The sequence below is a fragment of the Periplaneta americana genome, chromosome 1 (genome assembly GCF_040183065.1).
Source record: "Periplaneta americana isolate PAMFEO1 chromosome 1, P.americana_PAMFEO1_priV1, whole genome shotgun sequence".
Taxonomy (NCBI): Eukaryota; Metazoa; Arthropoda; class Insecta; order Blattodea; family Blattidae; genus Periplaneta; species Periplaneta americana.
Window position 1 is genome coordinate 223,382,621 of NC_091117.1, and position 20,655 is coordinate 223,403,275.

General features: G+C 34.7%; 2 protein-coding genes across 3 annotated transcripts in view; one reads left to right on the forward strand and one right to left on the reverse strand.

Moving 5' to 3' along the window:
* The window catches only part of spn-D (spindle D), a 118,348-nt gene that overhangs the window by 77,644 nt on the left and 20,049 nt on the right, over positions 1-20,655 (forward strand). The gene's annotated exons all lie outside the window — the stretch shown is intronic.
* The window catches only part of LOC138708448 (choline/ethanolamine transporter flvcr2a-like), a 34,737-nt gene continuing 30,416 nt past the window's right edge, over positions 16,335-20,655 (reverse strand). The window contains exons 6-7 of the mRNA XM_069838628.1: positions 19,599-19,709; positions 16,335-17,543 (exon numbers count right to left, since the gene is read on the reverse strand). Coding sequence (XP_069694729.1) covers positions 17,240-17,543; positions 19,599-19,709 — 415 coding nt within the window. The 3' untranslated portion in view covers positions 16,335-17,239. The remainder of the gene's footprint in view (positions 17,544-19,598; positions 19,710-20,655) is intronic.

Below are 20,655 nucleotides of genomic sequence, written 5' to 3' on the forward strand. Positions count from 1 at the left end.
ATGAAGATTGGCTGATTATGTAGCATGTTACAACACAATGGACAATGGTCTGACGCTGCTCGGTCTGCCGCAGAGATTTAATCTGGCGTTCAACTGCCAATCATGCTGCGTTCGAGCTATGCAGTCGTCTCCTTTGAACATTATGATGACCCGTTCTTACACTCCCTTCCGGCACCTTTTAAAATTTGTAGCGATAATATCAAGAAGAAAAACAAATTAACCTCGAGTTCTTGCATGGGATCCCGGGATTAATGCAATATATTGGTATGTGAGCTCCAAGCTTGTTGACCATTTTTCCCAACTCTGGTTCACGGCTTTAGTCCACTGAACATAATTTTTTTACAGGAGGTACAAAGAATAGTATGGGAAAATGTACCGTGCATATATTTCAGTGTTAAATCTTAAGACATGTGCTTTCTTTGAGGAGTTCGAGTAAAGTAATCATAAATTGCATTGGAGTGCAAGAAATTAATAAAAATATTCAAATTTGGACTTATCCTGCTGTTTGTGAATAAGACTTGAACTACGCACTTCACTAAAGTGGACATTACTTTTTACTTGCTGCCATTGTATTGTATTGTATTTATTAACATTCCATGGTATTCATACATTGCTTCACAGCTAGAATATGGAACAAGTCAAAAAACTTAATACAATTATAGTCTTAATTTATAGTCACAGTCTAGATGAAATATATACAGATGAGATTTACAATATAGTCTACTAGTACAACACAAAGTTTTAGTATCAATTTCATGAAGCGTTATTGAATGTTTTGAGTTTTATTTTTTATATCGATAGGGAGGCTATTAAAATTTTTACTGCCATATAACGCACTCCTTTTTGATAGCACGATAGACTTGCCGATGGAGTATGAAAGTCATTTTTGACGTGTATTTATACTATGAACTGTTGAATTAGTTACAAAGTTTTCACGATTACATACGAGGATGATTATTAATGAAAAGATATACTGACAAGCCATGGGCATTATTTGTAGTTTTTTTTAAATTGTCCTACACGATTCCCTAGATTTGGCACCTACTATTATTCTAATTACTCTTTTTTGTAATAGGAATATGCTGTTACTATCTGTGGAATTTCCCCAGAATATTATTCCAAAACTCATTACCGAGTGGAAGTATGCAAAGTATATTGTTTTTAAGGTATTGATATTTACTATCTTTTGCATAGATCTAATAACAAAAGAAGCTGAATTTAGTTTGGGAGTAATTTCTTTAATATGATTTTTCCAATTTAACACATCGATTTTTAAGCCAAGAAATTTGGCTGTTGTTTTTCTAATAAGGATCTATTGTTAATTATTGCGCTAGGTGCATAAAAGTCTTTGGCATCCTCTGGAATCTTAAAATAATTTAGAAATTTCTCGACCTCCTTTTTTTTTTCCATAATAATATGATTTACTAGTGGACATACTGTTGCTGAACTGAATAACTAAAATCTTTGTCCTTAGGTTTCAGTATGTCACACTGCACATCGCTTCCAAAATAAGAGGAACGGTAGAAACACGACACTTTGCCTCTTTGTTTCTCCTTCCTAAGTGTCAGTACTTCAGCTTCCAAAATAGAAAATGGTAATTTAAATTTGAAGAGTTTCTTGGATTCTTCTTTATTATATTATTTGCCAATCCCTACCCAAACCCTCTTCACAGTAACAAGTTGACTAATTATTTCACAGTATTTGTCAGGAGGTACAATTTCTTCATAAGCCTTAAAGTCCTCTTCTATTCTATCAAATACTCTGTCCGGTGGCATAGGCTATAGGGGGAGAAGTGGGTACAGTGAGACAGGGAGAACAGGAGACATTTTTATTAGATGGTGAATTTTGATGTTGAAATGTTTGTAACAGTGGAGTTGTATGTTGCATGAGTAAAGTAACAGTATTTTCATACTCGATTTGATTCTAGTTATAAAGGTGAGTGATGAAAAAAGAATTCGTAATTTTTCACTCTAGAAGTAAAATTTTGGCTTGTGTTTAATGAAGGTTAATTGGATATACAAATTAAATAGAAATATGAATGTTTTGTTACCTAATACTATGGTATTTGACGTTATGTTCGGCAAAGTTTCGTCTTTCTTGTTTTGATTTTGAAGTGATGGTGCCATTTTTAAATTAATTATGCGTAAAGGGAACAGTGGGACATGCCATTGAAGGGTACACTGAGACGTCTCAGTGTTCCCATGTACCAATGATTTGCAAAAATAAACTGTAACTATATTACATTTACCGGTAACTAACATTAAAAATGAACATACTAGTAACCAATTTAGGAACTATAGCTTAAAATAATGGATACATTACATTTTAATGGTTTCATAAATAAAAAATTATTCACAAAATTTAAAAAAATAATAAAGAATTAAATTAAATTCTTACAATTATAAGCTTTATTGTCACCAAAAATTCATTTTATTTTTACCAAAAGTTTGAAAAGTCATGGAAAATTCACTTTTCCAAATGTTCCAGATGTTTCAGTGGTTTCGAACTCAGACATCAAAATGATTCTAAATAAGTCTACAGAACATTGAAAGATAAAGAGACAGCAAGCTTTCTTTTCTTTTGAAATAAATGTAAATCATTTCAATGTCCCTTAATAGACACTGTGGTGTCTCACTGTACCCTCCTGAATGGGAACAGTGAGACATTTGCATTTTTTTGACAAACACATTTTTGTTTATGTATTATTGTACTCCATGTTTTAATGTATATTTCTGTTGCACTTGATTTTAAAAATACTTGAAATTTCAGTTGAATACATATGTCTTAATATTTTGTGTCTCACTGTACCCACTACTCCCCTAACTGTGCCCACGAACAGGAAAGTTGTGTGAAAATGATTTCATCACTTTGCATTCCTCAGCAAAGTTCATTAAAGTCGCGAGCAGAATGGAATTCTTATTCTGACTGGCACAGTTATCAGAAAAAAAATAGGATTAATAGGCTATTTTGAATCTTTTCTCCCTCATTTTATGATTTTTTGTTCAGTGTCATGAAGGGAACGGACTAACGCGGAGGCTGCTTCATTAGCTCCCCTCTATGATGTAACTATAAAAATCTTCTTTTTTCTCTTTTTCTTTATGAACCACAACAGTAAGATTATATAGCCACACCTGCCTGCTATAGAAAATGTCGGTCACCGAAAGTTTTGGTAAAGGTTAATTCCGCCGTGTTCGTGTCCCTTTACAAACTGTGGCACATTTTTTATTTCAAGAACATAATCACTTCTACGTTTCCTACCTCTTTCAACTTCTACTACAGAACTTGAACATTCACCAGACATATTCACGTCCACTCTTTTCCATATAAAATCCCGCCTGACCGGTAGAAAAATAGCGCGAAAACCTGCTACAAAATGACAAGATTAAGTCGCCATCTCTTATGAAAATAGGTTATCATATTGGTTACGTTATTGTAGGAAAGTGGCATCTAGTGGAGAAAATTTAAATTACTTGCAGTAGATATCGGGTTTTGGTAAAACACTCCATATGTAGCCTAGATGTATGTATGTATGTATGTATGTATTCACAATGCTAATGGGTGTATACCCGGTGGCAGTGGTAACTAATTACACTCAATAATGACAATAATAAACACAACTAATAAAAACAATAATTAATAACAATAATAATAATAATAATAATAATAATAATAAAATAATAATAATAATAATAATATTAATATTAATAATAATAATAATAATAATAATAATAATAATAATAACAAGGAGCTTCCTAGATTAAATGAAGCATGATCACTTAAAATAACATTTAAAGTAAATCTAATTTGTATCTTAACCCTAAGTTCGAACTAAAACCCACGAGTGTGACATGTTCATACCTGCACAAGTACCTTTTGGGCACTACACTTAGATATCGGGATTTGCGAAAACAGGCAAGATTTTGACCTCTGTACACAGCGCAGTTATCGGATTATGAAGAAACTGATTTACTCATCACAAACAAGGCTACATAACCAAAAAAAAAATGATGAAAAACTCAATTTATGTGAAATGTGTAAGTAGATGTCGGGTTTTGAAAAAAAAAAACACCTAAATTCCTCTAGGAGTGATGTTCCGTACTGAAGAATCGTAAAAGAACATTTAAATGGCATTGACTTCAAGGCATTTAAAGGACTTACCATTGCTTCTAATAGCCTTCGTATAAAATAAATGCCATTTCCAAACTTCTTTGTCTCAATAATTAAATGCAAAAGTTCGTAGCGTTTTTTTCGCTGTGTACAAAAGTGTTAATTTGAAATTAATAGAAGACGGAAATTAATCTATAATATATTCTCCTGTATTATCTACTAGGCCTACCTACAACTGCATTGAGAAATTCATAATACGTCCTGGACTGCGTAAAGATACTTATTGCATGAATTGTCTAGTTTTAGCCTTCATGATGTATCAACAATGTTATTTAATTTCGTGTTATAATTTCCATGGCCTCGTGAAAGTCGATGTTGAATATAACAGACAATAATAAAGAACAAATGACTATAGAAGATTGCATTTTAGTATTATACATGAATGTTTGATCGTATTTAATTTATTTAATTTTTTTACTTTTTTAATTAATTTAACGTCCATTTGCACAATTTTAATGTAGTCTATGTTCTTCTCCGGGTTATGAAGGTTAAATGTGCAAACTTTGGCAAATATCGGTCAAAGCGTGTAGATTTGTATTGAGTACATACATACATACATACATACATACATACATACATACATACATACATACATACATACATACATACATAGCCACATTGACTTTTATATATAAGATGACTGTCTGCCAACGCCGAGGTACTTTTTCGATTCCACGTCTGGGGAAATATGCTGGTTTGGAGTTAAGGACGTCATGAAGCCAAGTTTGTAAAGCTTCGTTATCAAAGAAATTCCCTTGAAGGTTGTTGGAGAGAGAGCGGAAAAGGTGGAAATATGAGGACGCAAGATCGGGAGAATATGGGAGCTGTGGAATCACCTCGCAACGAAGCTGCTAGGTAGCTGCTTCCGTCATTTAACGGAGTGGAGGCGTGTATAACCGTGTTGCAGCAGTCTTTCCTGTCGATTTTCTTCAATTGCGGCGCAAGGCGTCTGAGTTGACAATAAATGGCAGCAGTTATGGTTACATTCCTGGGAAGCAATTTGCAGCACACGACGCCTTCTTTATCCCAGCAGACGCACTATATTTTGTATGAGGTGTTGGTTGTGTGCTGAAACGGCAGAACTATTTTCTTGTAGTGCTCTTCAGTTAAACTCAAACGAAAGAATTTGTCGTAAGTGTTCGTCCCCCCCCCCCCACTTGACACACCATCTTCTTTAGCTCACAAATAGCACAGACTTTCTTCAAATCCACAATATTCAAGGCGTATTTATAAGGAGAACTCTCCAAATAACAAATTAGAAACGATAAACAATCCCCTAGCAACGCGTCGTGATGAACAAAAACGCTACGAACTTACGTATCAACCTAATATAGTATTAAAATAAATTGTCATTATTGATATTAAGTAACATATTATAAACTGATACATTTTCTTCCGTGTATTTCAATTCATCACCAAACATTTTGGAAAATAAAAATTTATGTGCACACTGTAGCCTACCATTTTCACATTCTTCTTCTTCTTCTTCTTCTACTTATTATTATTATTATTATTATTATTATTATTATTATTATTATTATTATTATTATTATTATTATTTATTCTGTAGTAAATGCTGGTGTATTTTAGTGTATGTGAATACTGGGTGTTCATTTCAAAGTGTGTCATGACGTCACTGTTGTTGGGTCACCGATTTGAAGCGAGTTTCAGTTTATATGTTAGAGAAGTTGCCTATTATTTAAGGCGTTCTTCAATCTGAACTTGAGAACGTGTACGGTATAACTTGAACGTCGTAGCAACAGATGGCTGTCTGTACGGTCTGTGTGCTACCATAACCTCTTTCGAACTGTGTTTTGCGCCGGCAAGTCGTACGCAGGGTATTTGTTATCATCGGTTGCGTACGGTAACATTCCACAACACAAATCAAATGCTCCGTGTCCATGTTGACCGTCGAAGTTAATGTCAACAAATACTGTACGCAAGTAATCGTCTTAACCCTCTCCCCATATCCCGACAGTACGTATTTCCAAACAGTTCACATTCCTGCCACTACCGGCGTTACCGTACGTATCGGCACGTACTCTTCAGAATGAACGCCGTACTTGCTAGCCAACTTCTCTGCCTCTTAGATTATACACCTGAGCTGCGGAAGTGTAGGAAGATTGAATTCTCTAGGCTCATCAGCTAGCCACATGACGGCATACAGCGAGCCAAGACACATTTTGAACTGAACACCCAGTATATTTAAAATTAGAAGTTAAAATTACATTACTTTACCTTACATTAGGTAGTTTGCAATTTGTGTGATTAGAAATGATTTCTGCTGTGTCATTCTGCAAATAATAATAGAAATAAGTTATAGGAAACATCAATTATAATTATAATAAAATAATAGGGCATATATTTAACTTAATTACTGTTGTTATTAGAAATATAAATAATGAAAAATAATTGGCCCGGTTGGCGTGGGTCGTGTAAATGAACCTAAAAGGGAGAGGTTAAACTAAGGGAAAGAAAGAAAGAAAGAAACAAACAAAGAAAGAAAGAAAGAATGAAAGAAAGAAAAATAATTGTATTATAATTCAATTCATTCAAATTTAATTTTGTATTGAATTTAACTTTCAGTTTATTTTGTTTATAATAATATGTATTGTAATATGTATTCCTGTAGTTACACAAGTATTTTCTATGAAATTTGTCACTTAGGCCCTTTTTCTATGTTGTAATTTCTTGCTTAATCCATATTAAAACAATATACCATGACTTTAAAGTGCTTTTCCAAATACACGTTTGTTTTCTGAGCAGTTAATGAGGATTACTTTAGTATCACGGAATTAGGATATCACTATCACGGTATTAGGAAACCACTATCACGGAATTTGGATCCCTGTCACGGATTTAGGAGCCACTGTATAATAATGAAGAATCATATATTATATACCAAACTTGTGAAACTGTTGACATTGAATGTTGTAAAAGCTGTAGCTAAAGGTCCAAATAACGTCATTTAGGAGGTTGTTATTTTAAAATGTTTAGTACAATTTTGGCATAAATATAGGCTTTATTAAATATGTCACGGAATTAGGCTACCTTACCCTACATTTCACAGCGGCAGTAAGTTAAAGTGAATTGCAGAAACACCACAAATTTAGAGCTTGTGCAATTTTCTAGAAGCTAAAAAAATTTCAGTTTGATTTTCTTTGCTTTTATAGGATTGAAGGAATTTTAAGAATTAGATATAATTTATGCTATTCACATAATTGAGCTTTTTTGTATTTTTGTGTACTTTTTTAATTTCTTGCCTTACATATACATTTAAGATTCTTTGTAAGATGGAAAATGTTGTCCTCCGTCTTCTTCACCTAAACATTGTTTTAAAGGAGTAAAATTATTGTTACTAGTCGTGAATTGCAGGAACTCCATATGTCCAAGTACAGTAATTCAGTTTTTTTTTTTCAGAAAATACTGAAGATATATAATTAAAGTTTATGTATGTCAAACACGCTTTTCAAGATAATCGGTTTTTTGTGCCTCCTGAAAAATTTACTCAAACGGACATGTGAGGTTTGTGCAATTCAAGATTCAATTGTGAATTAAGTACACTTCATTCGAAAAGTTAATTGAATGTGTCCAGTGCTGCTGGGTTCAAATGAATCCTCTAGATTCAAAACCCCCTAAAGACCATTTCGTTCAAAATTTATTTATGCCCACATATTCCTTGAAAAGAATGAATTCTAATGATTTACATAGTTTTAATTAAAAAAACCCACTGAATTTAAAGCAAAAGGTTTGTTAAAAGTCACTGTTAGGTTGAAAATTTCCTCTATTCGCCACCAGTTAGTGTCAAAATCCTTTAATTTGTGAAAGTGGATATAGGGGATTTTGAATCTATAGGATTCAAATAGTCTCTGTGCTATTAGTCATTTTTCACTTATTATTGTGCCTTAGTTCTCCTTTCCTAGATCTTAGTCTTTCTTTCCCTCTCCTATTCTATATTGTTTGCAACTCAACACGCGATGTAGGTCTGGCACCTACAACAACACAGAACATCTCACTGGCAAACGCATCATTGTTTTAGATGTGCCATGGTCGTGGTTTCACTTCGCTTACACACTCTCAATTCACTTACTTAGAAACTAACAGTACAGAAATTATAGCTAATCTGCTATTCATGTTTCCTTAGCAACGAAGTATGTATTTATTGTACGGGGACATCATTTTATTTTTACTAACATTTTTAATATTAATTTGCCTATACCTCTGGATCAACGCCGTTTGCACCCGTTCACGACTGGAGTTCAATGATACTGGCGTAATATACAAACAAATCACTTTACTAGGTATAGGAGGGAAGAAAAGTAGTTCATCCATTTACGTAAACTAGGAAATATTGAGTTTGATAATTTTCATTAGGTTTTTGTTTAATTAAAATACAGTACATTGTCAACAATGAGTGTTTTTACTCACGAACTGAGCTGTCCATGTGGACGTATTCATTATGCAGTGTATATTATACTGTCTACAGCACATTAGCGTACAATATAGAGAATGAAGTTAAATTGAAAAATAATCATAATATGGATATTTAAACACATTTTTTAAAATGGTGGCCGTTCATTTCGATACAGGCTTCAGTTCTAATGTGCATATTATCGCATTATAGACTATTGCACCTAATTCCAATTACCAGGTTCGTATTTCGTATCAGTAACTAATGCTGAAATAATTCTGTACCTACTCTATAAAAGAATACCTTACGTACTGTAAATTCAATCTTCACTTCTGCCCGATCCGAAAAGATAAAATTACTCAGACATGCTATCTACTGTCCGCCCAAGTGGTTATGTCGTAGGGTCGTAGAAAGGGAGGAAATCACGTGACAGTTAATTACTTAATGAGGCCCTTTTATTTATTTTAAACAGTTGTATAATATTACGTAGACGTCCAGTTCCTAACAGAAATTAATGTTCTCAGAAAAGAGCTAAGACAGCCCAGCCACTAGCTGGCGAATAAAAGCTGGTGGGGGAAACCGGGATGCGACGTAGGCAAATGGACGATAGTACCTGTGCGTAAATGATTCAATATTGAAAGCTTTTTCGTCACTGGAAAACGCGAACATATTTTTGGATCGTTCTGTTTACTATGACCGTAAGGCTACTATGACTGTATATACGATCTTGGTTCTGTGTGGAGGACGGTTGAACTTCATTAGTAGAAGGGGTGGGAGTGAAGCACATTCAAAAACTCAGGTACAATAAAAATTGAAGTAAAAATAAAATGATGTCTCTGTATATAATACTTTAACATTCTGATTTCTGCAATTATGGTTCTCACAACAGAGGAGAAGGTGCTTATCGTCGAGCATTACTTTCAGTCATACGGAGTACTGAAATTACAAACATACTCTGAAAATCAAGACAAGTCATTATAACATGCAAGAGGACATAAAACTGAACTTCACGACGACAGCTAGCATTGTTGTGTTATTTGTTGAATCGCTCCCGGTGCTGCTGTTTAACGTGGCGCAAGCTCTGCCCATTCTGACGCCCCACTCCGTATGACTGAAAATAATGCTCCACGATAAACATGTTCTCCTCTGTTGTAAGAACTATAATTGCAGCAGTAACCCCAAAACTGAATATACAATATATCAAACTATCATATAAAATGAATAAATACTTGGTTGCTAGGGAAACGCGGACAGCAGATGAGCGATAATTTCAGTATTTTTGTTTTGGTGCATACCATACTTCAATTTAAAGACAATAAAAGTCTCTGTCATCTGAAGTTTGCTGTTCACCTAATATACTGTGTCTGAAAACAGTAGCCTACCGAATATTATTCGTAACTTCATAATACATACTAGGTTCAAAAAGTTCCCGGAATTTGCTAGCATCATAGAACCAACGTACCTTAAACACTATTCTACAGCATTTCCTTCAAAATAGTTGCCTTCCGCAACTACACACTTTTGCCAACGCGTGTAGAGTTCCTGGAAGCAGGCCTGGAAGCCATTTTGTGAAACCCGTCTTAGTGCTCTCGTCGCGTTTGCGATAACCTCTTCAGCATTGAATCTCCGTCCTTTCAGATGACTTTTCAGACGGGGAAACAGAAAGTAATCAGGTGGTGAGAGATCAGGAGAGTATGGTGGGTGATCCAAAGCAGTTATGTTGTGCCTGGCAAGAAAATTCTTTACAATAATTGCGCGATGAGCAGGTGCATTGTCATGCATAAGGAACCAGTTGTTTTCTACCCACTTTTCTGGACGTTTCCTTCTCACTGCGTCCCAGAGGCGACGGAGGGTTTCTACGTACAATTCTTTCGTTACAGTACGACCTTCTGGAATGAACTCATGGTGCATGAGACCCTGAGAGTCGAAGAAAACTTCCAACATAACTTTGCTTTAAGTGTGCTTAAATGCGACAGGCTCATGTCAGTAGATTTACTGGCATGTGAAAGAACTCCTGCGGGACAAAATTCCGGCACATCCGGCGATGCTGATATAACCTCTGCAGTTGCGAGCGTCGTTAAATAAAACATAACATTTAAAATAACTTTGCCTTTGGAAGTGTCCCTAGGAAATTTTTGCTTCCGAGGAGATGTTTTCGATTTCCACTCAGATGACTGTCGTTTAGGGACTGGGTCGTAAAAGTAGCACCAGTTTCATTTTGTTTAAGAAATCACCATCTTCATCAGCCATACTGATCATGTCCCCAGCAAAACACAGAACTTGATGTTTGTACTTTGCTCTGTGGACATAATTACAAAATGCGACGAACAAACAAAACACTATGATAAACAATTGCCTACAACTCAAAACCAATAATTGTCATTATCAACAAACTTTAAGGAAATGACATCATGAATGTTACCAACAAAACAAATGTATAATATCCCTTGTTATATATAAATACGAAAAATGGTAGTAAAATTCCGGGAACTTTTTGAACCTAGTAGTATATCAAACTATCATATAAAATAAATAAATACTTGGTTGCTAGGGAAACGTGGACAGCAGATGAGCGATAATTTCAGTATTTTTGTTTTGGTGCATACCATACTTCAATTTAAAGACAATAAAAGTCTCTGCCATCTGAATTTTACGGTTCACCTAATATACTGTGTCTGAAAACAGTAGCCTACCGAATATTATTCGTAACTTCATAATATTTACTTTCACCTTAAAATCTTATATACAAAAGTTCTTACAAATAGATCAAGTAATGTGCCAGTGTTTCAGAAAAAGGAACTTTTTTTGTGGAACTGACCATGGTCTGTGTCAAAATACATATTTTTAAGTATTTCATTAATTCTGAATACTCTTTTAAATACTAATGGAGTTTCTATCATGACCTTAAAATTTGTATGCGTATTCTTGTAGTGTAGTAGGCTACAGACGTGGACAAATTATTAGCAAAACTGAAGATTTTTATTATATATTTTTACAAAATATGATTCTTCAATAATTTAGACTACAGTTGACATTTTTGCGTATTTCCAAATTATTAGCAAAATTGAAGATTTGTATTGTATAGGCCTATTTTTAGAAAATTTAACTCTTCAATTTTGACTACATTTGATATTTTGCATATTTACAAATTGTTAACAAAACTGAAGGTTTTTATTATATATTTTTACAAAATTCGATTCTTCAATTTGGAATACAGTTGACATTTTGCATATTCCCAAATTATCAGCAAAACTGAAGATTTTTATTTTATAGTTTTACAAAATTTGATTCTTGAATTTAGACTGTAGTTGACATTTTTGCTAATTTACAAATTATTAACAAAATTGAAGATTTTTATTATATATTTTTACAAAATTTAACTCTTCAATTTAAACTACATTTGACATTTTTGCACATTTCTGTCTATTGTAATGATAGAAATATGCAAAATTGTCAACTGTAGTCTAAATTGAAAAATCAAATTTTGTAAACAGAATTATCATAAAAATCGTCAATTTTGTTAATAATTTGTCCACGTCTGTATATACGTAGGGTTTAATTCACAGTCGCCTTTGCCGCATTTTACTTACTTACTTACTTTTTTTTTATTTTATTGGCTTATTTTACGACGCTTTATCAACATCTAGGTTATTTAGCGTCTGAATGATATGAAGGTGATAATGCCGGTGAAATGACTCCGGGGTCCAGCACCGAAAGTTACCCAGCATTTGCTCGTATTGGGTTGAGGGAAAACCCCGGAAAAAACCTCAACCAGGTAACTTGCCCCGACCAGGATTCGAACCAGGGCCACCTGGTTTCGCGGCCAGACGCGCTGACCGTTACTCCACAGATGTGGACTTACTTACTTACTTACAAATGGCTTTTAAGGAACCCGAAGGTTCATTGCCGCCCTCACATAAGCCCGCCATCGGTCCCTATCCTGTGCAAGATTAATCCAGTCTCTATCATATCCCACCTCCCTCAAATCCATTTTAATATTATCCTCCCATCTACGTCTCGGCCTCCCCAAAGGTATTTTTCCCTCCGGTCTCTCAACTAACACTATATGCCACATTTTACTACTCGACTTAAATGAAGGCTTATACCTTCAATGCAGAAATGCGACAACCACATTGGACTTAAGAGAACTTCAGAAACGAAAATGATTATGGAGAAAATGAAGTCAGAGTTGTATAAGTAATGAACTAATTACTTCTGGAGAATCTTAATGCTAATGGAATGGGCAATATTCAAGAAGACATTGAGCAACAGATGTTCACGAATGGGTTTCAGAGAGATGGTACAATTCATGTATGTTACCAATCTAATTTCCTCTAATTGATTCAGTTGTACAATTTGCTGTAGGAATTCCATTGTATACTGTAAATTGTGAATGAGGATTTAGTTACATGAGTCTTGTAAAAACTGAAATTAGAGACCGTCTTTCAGTAAAAAGAATTAGCACTTTTCTAATAAATCTTGAAGGGCCTACTCGTAAAGAATTTTATTCCTCAAGTGTTTTCGATGTTCGGAATGCTCATAAAAGTAGATGTATTTTAATGTTATATAAATTCGACAGTTATTAGACTTAATTCTAAACATAGGTCTAGCGATTTACTTAGATAATGTCCTACCTAGAGTAGGGTAACATGGTGTTGAAAGTAAGCAAATTACATAATTTCTTTGTTTCTGCAAACCTTATTAATTTTATCTTTCTTTATAATTATTTAGAATGTTACACAATCTTTTCGCAGTTTGCACAAATATAATGGAATTCTGTATATGAACTGAAAAAAATGAATATGTTTCGTTTCTAATTTGAAATCGTTCATCATGGATTTCCTTGTTCTCTGAAAGGGAGAAAATAGAAGCCTCAATCTTGGTTGCTTATGGAGATAAAATGTGAGGGCACAGTAAGGTATACTATGTTATTTGTTTAAGGGAATAGGTACAGCTTACAGCAATAAAATTTTTGGAAAAATTTCAACATTTTTCCTCCATTACTGTATCTTGTACAACAATAAAAATAGGTATGTGTAAAACACTATCCTTCTGCTATACGAAAAAAAAAAATATTTTTACGATTTAAAAAAGTTATTTGTATTAATTTTTTTCATTATTGAAAATAGTGCAGTTCACTGTGCAGTGATGAAGCGTTTCCCTCATAACTCATAAACTTGTTAACTTTTCATGTTCTGTCTCTTTTATTTTTTTGCTGAAACTCATGTTTACAATATCATGCTCTTTCAACTACATTCCTTAATAAATAATATATTTTTTTTATTTTGTGTTAGAAGAAAATACTGATGTTCGACGATTTTTTAAAATGAATTTATTTTTATCAGACAATCTATCAAAGGTAAAGAAGTGATTTTGCATCATATCGTACATATTATATGCATAAATACATACAAAAAATTTCATCACATAATGTTGGATAGTTTTTGAGTTATGAGGGAAACGCTTCATCACTTCACAGTGAACTGGCATCATTTTGAATTTTGAAAAAAATATATAAATAATTTTTTTTAATCATAAAAATATTTTTTTCATATAGCAGAAGGACAGTGTTTTACACATATCAATTTTCATTATTGTACAAGATACAGTAATGGAAGAAAAGTTTTTTGAATATTTCCAAAATTTTACTGCTGAAAGCTGTACCTAACCCCTTAATGAAGTGCACGTAGATAGGAACATAACACAATTGACAATTGATATCTGTAAAAAATATCAGCATTAATATACAAGATATGAATTTTGAATACCTTAGTCATTGACATTAGAGAAAATGGCATTCTTACACAATATAGATTTTGCAAGATTATGTTAAGTCTATTGTGACGGAAAAAATGAGTTCCTTGGGACATTAATTGATAAAAAATAAGTAGATAAAAACCCAGATCTTTTAAGAGATACCTATAATTATTTCAGATGAGGCAACTTCGTTAAAATCGTCATAATGTTGATGCTGGTTTCCTAGCAACTGTCGTCAGAACCTTCAGAAAGTGAAGTTTAACGTAAACAGCAAAGTTGATTTTTTTTTTTTTTTTTTTTTTTTTTTTTTTGTAGAAGGAAATTTTAACACTGATAAGTGACTTATATACAGCTTTTGCATGTCTACGTTCCCATCTTGCAGACAGTTGTTTTCCAGCGTTATTAAGGGGAACATCTGATTTCAGCAAGGTCGTACTCCTGCACATGTTTTGAGAGAAGGAATGGATTTCGTAAACAAAATGCTCCGTGGTAAATGGAACGGAAGAAGAGGACATAGCCTATTGCGTGGCCGGCTAGATCACCTGACTTGACCTGACCTGATGAAGTCCAAGGTGTATCGCGGTGAAAAAAAGTTGAAGACCCGAAGGAAAGAAGTAGAAATGATGCGCAACAATTTAATCCTGTGACTGTCGAAAGCAATGTAGCTATAATTTTTTAGATAGATTGGGACATTGGCTGTGAATGGTTCTTACTTCGAGAATATATTGTGAAGATTGTAAAGTGTGGTTTGAATTGATGTTATAATTTGATGGGTAATTGTCAGGTTAAGACTATAAAACTATGGATCTAATAAACTCAAAAAAAAAACTTTCAATTTAAAATTGATAAATCATGGAGAAATGTTGCTTTCAAGACATAAAAAAATTAACAATATGGGTTCCAAATTGTAAAAAATTAATATACAGTGAAACCTCTCATTTACTGACCGGACGTAACAATCTGTCCGCATCTGGGAGGTGTCCTTTATTGGGAGGGAGGCTCCCCAATCTAACAGTAAATTTATAATATGCATTATGTATCCCTTCATACTTTAAATGAAATTTATTACTGTAGTTTAATTTTAAATACAGCATACTACAGTAAATTCTTTACAACTTTGAACTACAGTAGATAAGGCCGAAAAAGGAAAATACAGTATTGTGCCATGCAATTTTATTCTAGGTCTAAAGTTATGCGGTACTGTAATTTACAGTTTTCAACTTAACCTTTACGTTCAGGTGCCATGTCTCTCGAAACAGAACATCTGATTGAAGTGAAAAGAATAATCCTACTAACCCTATCATGTGTCGAATACAATTTCACGGTCGCGGAAACCTTGGACCCATCAGACAGGTTAAATTTTATGACTTTGTTTATCCACCCGCTTCCAGCTAACAAGGGGTAGCCGGCTGGGCTAGTGGTAGCCTACGAGACCCTTATGTTATGTTTCATGTTTAGGAATTTCTGCACAGTTCTCAAAACTAAATTTTCCATTTTTGTAACACATTAGGTCTTGAAATCCAAGTTCTGTCTGCAGTCAGGAGGTAAAGCAAGCTTTAGGACTGTGAAACAGCTGTCCGTGTCCGTGTCTGAGAGTGTCCGTAAACGAGAGTTAAATTTATCATTATTTCTATATTATTTCAGTTGGGACATAAAAATCTGTCGTATATGAGGAGTGTCCGTATCTTGGGGGTGTCCGTAAGGAAATTTAAAAAATACGCTTGTGCCACATTATGTATAGTCTACTTGAATATTTTTTTCTGAATGACTGGCATTGTATTACATGATATATTTCCAACAGCTTTTCTATACATCATCAGGCTTCGAGACTTTGGACCCGATACAATAAGTACTGTGCATGCACTATAGGTTGTTGACTCGCTGCAGGTAGATAGAGATGTGTTGAGGTAACAACGTTGGTATCTAGAGTAGAGTACGGTAGTATGGGGAAACACACATATGTACATTCTGAAAGTAAATATACATTACACAATGATAATGTCAAAAGAATATGAAACGCATTTATTCTTCTGTCTTTTATAAGCATTTGTGTTTAATTATACACAGTGTTAATGGTGGAAATAAGCATGTAGCAATTTGAATTTTTTCATTTATCCCATTGGTCGTCTTTAGGAAGTGCAGTTACAGTACCGAATTGCAATGTACCTACTACATGATACATTCTCAGTGTCTCAAACGAAAATCTTTTTCGGTTATCTGCCAAAGTTTGTACTGTAGAAAGCTGCGCTCTACGCCGCATGATGTGATAGGAGCAAAACGAAAAAACCTAACATCATTGCAGCTCTAAGAGACAGTCCTTTATTCTCGGGTGACTCTATGTCCACTAATTTGCTATTTATGTTGCACAATGTTCCATATCCGTTATTTTTACATAAAATTTATTTCCACTTCTGTTTTACACATTCAATAACCTATGTACTTGATGTCTCATTAATTCTCTGCATCATTTTCTAAAGTAATTTATTATTATTATTATTATTATTATTATTATTATTATTATTATTATTATTAATTATTCGTCAGAACCTTCAAATCCAGAGCGTTTTCCTTTGCGTATTTGTTGGCATTCTTTCTACAGTACCCCCACCCACTGTACGCTTTACCACTATACTCAGCACGCCGTTATGCGGATTTCCCACTGAACTGCTCTATTGGGTCCGAAGTCTCGAAGCCTGTACATCATTTTATCTAAAAAATTGTACATTCACGAGTGATACTTCACGACTATTTGACAGAGTGTATACTAAAAGAGATTTCTGGTTTCTGAATAATATCAAAAACTGTCAACATAATTACTTTCTAACTTCGTGATGTTTGTAAGGATGGAGATGGGTATAATATAATGAAGGATGATGACGGTGGTGACGGTCTTCGTCACAATAATCAAGAAGGTAACGATTCTTCAGCTTTCACAAGGTTGTCCGTGCTGGCAGTAACGGCCTGTCTTCTCAAGTCGGGTTTTATTGTGCAGTGAATCACTGTCCCTACCAGAAGGGACACACACAACGCCACGTTGGCCCACATCGCCCCTAGTTCAGTCAGCATCGCGCTGTAAGCGAGTGTGAACAAGGTGCCCGATACCTGTGTCGGCACAGTCAGAAGGCCGGACGTCATTCCTTCAGGTTCCGGGTACGTCAGTTCGGCGCAGAAATCGTAAGCAATGGGCATGTATCCTCCCAAGAAGCACCTGAAACCAACACACTGTTTGTGGAAACCAAGATAATACAGAGACATCATTTTATTTTTACTTCCATTTTTATTGTACCTGAGTTTTTTAATGTACTTCACTCCCACCCCTTCTACTAACGAAGTTCAACCGTCCTCCACACAAAACCAAGACCGCATATACAGTCATAGTAGCCTTACGGTCATAGTAAACAGTACGTTCCAAAAATATGTTCGCGTTTTTCAGTGACGAAAAGGCTTTCAATATTGAATCATTTTCGCACAGGTACTGTCGTCCATTTGCCTACGTCGCATCCCGGTTTCCCCCACCAGCTTTTATTCGTCAGCTAGTGGCTGGGCTCTGTTAGCTCTTTTCTGAGAACATTAATTTCTGTTAGGAATTGGACGTCTACGTAATATTATACAACTGTTTAAAGTAACTTAAATAAAAGAGCCTCGTTAAGTAATTAACTGTCACGTGATTTCCTCCCTTTCTACAACCCTACGACATAACCAGTTGGACGGACAGTAGATAGTATGTCTGAGTAATTTTATCTTTTCGGGTCGGGCAGAAGTGAAGATTGAATTTACAGTACGTAAGGTACTCTTTTATAGAGTAGGTACAGAATTATTGCAATATGAGTTACTAGTACGAAGGACGAAACTGGCACTTGGGTTTGAGTACAATAGTCTATAGTGCGATAATATGCACATTAGAACTGAAGCCTGTATCGAAATGAACGGGCACCATTTTAAAAAATGTGTTTAAATATCCATATTATGATTATTTTTCAATTTAACTTCATTCTCTATATTGTACGCTAATGTGCTATAGACAGTAGTCTATAATATACACTGCATAATGAATACGTCCACATGGACAGCTCAGTTCGTGAGTAAAAACACTCATTATTAACAGTGTACTGTATTTTAATTAAACAAAAACCTAATGAAAATGATCAAACTCAAAAGCGCAATATTTCCTAGTTTACGTAAATGGATGAACTACTTTTCTTCTCTCCTATACCTAGTAAAGTGATTTGTTTGTATATTACGCCAGTATCATTGAACTCCAGTCGTGGAAGGGGGTAGCAAACGGCGTTGATCCAGAGGTATAGGCAAATTAATATTAAAAATGTTAGTAAAAATAAAATGATGTCCCTGTAGTTCTTAACCATTTTCATTGTATAATATTTACTAAGATTTTAGTTAATTACAATTTATTATTTATTATTTTGATGTTAACATATGTTAACATATAATGTTGATGTTACCTTATAAAATCAACAATAGATAACAAATGTTATTTAAATAAAATGGATTGATATTATATCACCATTCTACTCATAATTCCTCGGAATTAATTAGCTACAAATTCAACAATTGAGTTTTTTCACCAATATTTTATTAATTTGCTGATATTCGTAATTCTGTTAATGATTTAATGCAGGATATAATATGTAACACCTTTGTCAATTTTAGTTATTTTATATGTGTTTTGTAACATGAGTTATATGTACCAGAAATCATATCGACATTTTCCAAATTTACATTTCCTGGAAATCTTTTTTAAAATAAACCTTTTTCATTAATAAGACATAATTGCATAAAACTCATGAAAGTCCATTTTGTCATGCATAACACTATGTACATTTTAATTTGTTCAAGGTTTAGATTTCGTGTTTCTTAACAATATCTCATGATCCCGAAAAGGCGAAAACGTTAATATTCCATATACCGGTACCATGTTATAGCAAATAAACATTTGCAAAATAGATAAATCTTATAGATTGAACTTGAAACTTTTATTATATTGAACTAGATTTATCTGAAAACAAAATGAATTGTAAAATATTCAGTAATTATGGAGACTGATATATGATGAAAATGATTGTGGAATCTAGGCAGAAATGTTAGAATTACGACAAGCAAACGGCAGTAGTTTACTTCGAGGAAACTAGCCATAGTCCGTTTTTCCCTGCCGCATCTGTATTTAAACGGCATTTCAAAATGTGTCTGCTTCATGGGCACTAATTGTGCGGTTGTGCTGAAATATAATGAACACTAGTGTACTCACCCGAGCACGCCGGAACAGATGTACACCACGATCTCGTTCTGCAATTCAAGGGTGAAGGTGAAGGCAATCATCCCCACCAGACTCATCGCGAAGACGCCTAATGTTATCACTCTGAAACATGAGACCATTATACATTATTCATGTACTATCATACACAAAGCGGCAAGCGATAACTTGAGATTTTAATAGTCGTAAGACTATGGTTGTTGAAATGATGCAACTGTACCAATCATCAGTTAGCTAACGACAAAAATATTTTTTTTAAGATTGCATCTTATCTTTAAAAAAATATATCGCCCATCCAAACTTCCACCCCTCCATCCACCCACCCACCCGTCCATCCATCCACCCTTCCATCCATACAGCCATCCACCCATCCATACATCCATTCACCCACCTATCCATCCATACGGCCATCCACCCACCCATTCATTCACCCATCCATACAGCAATCCATCCACCCATTCATCCATCCATACAGCCATCCACTCACCCATTCATCCACCCATCCATACAGCCATCCACCCACCCACACATCCATCCATCCACTCACCCATTCATCCATACAGCCATCCACCCACCCACACATCCATCCATCCACTCACCCATTCATCCACCCATCCATACAGCCATCCACCAACCCACACATCCATCCATCCACTCATTCATTCATTCATCCATCCATACAGCCATCCACCCAACCACACATCCATCCACTGATTCATTCATTCATTCATTCATTCATTCATCCATCCATACAACCATCCACCCACCCACACATCCATCCACTCATTCATCCATCCAACCATTCATACAGCCATCCACCCAACCACACATCCATCCATCCACTCATTCATTCATTCATTCATTCATTCATCCATCCATACAACCATCCACCCACCCACACATCCATCCATTCATTCTTTCATCCATCCATACAGCCATCCACCCAACCACACATCCATCCACTCATTCATTCATTCATCCATCCATGCAACCATCCACCCACCCACACATCCATCCACTCATTCATCCATCCATTCATACAGCCATCCAC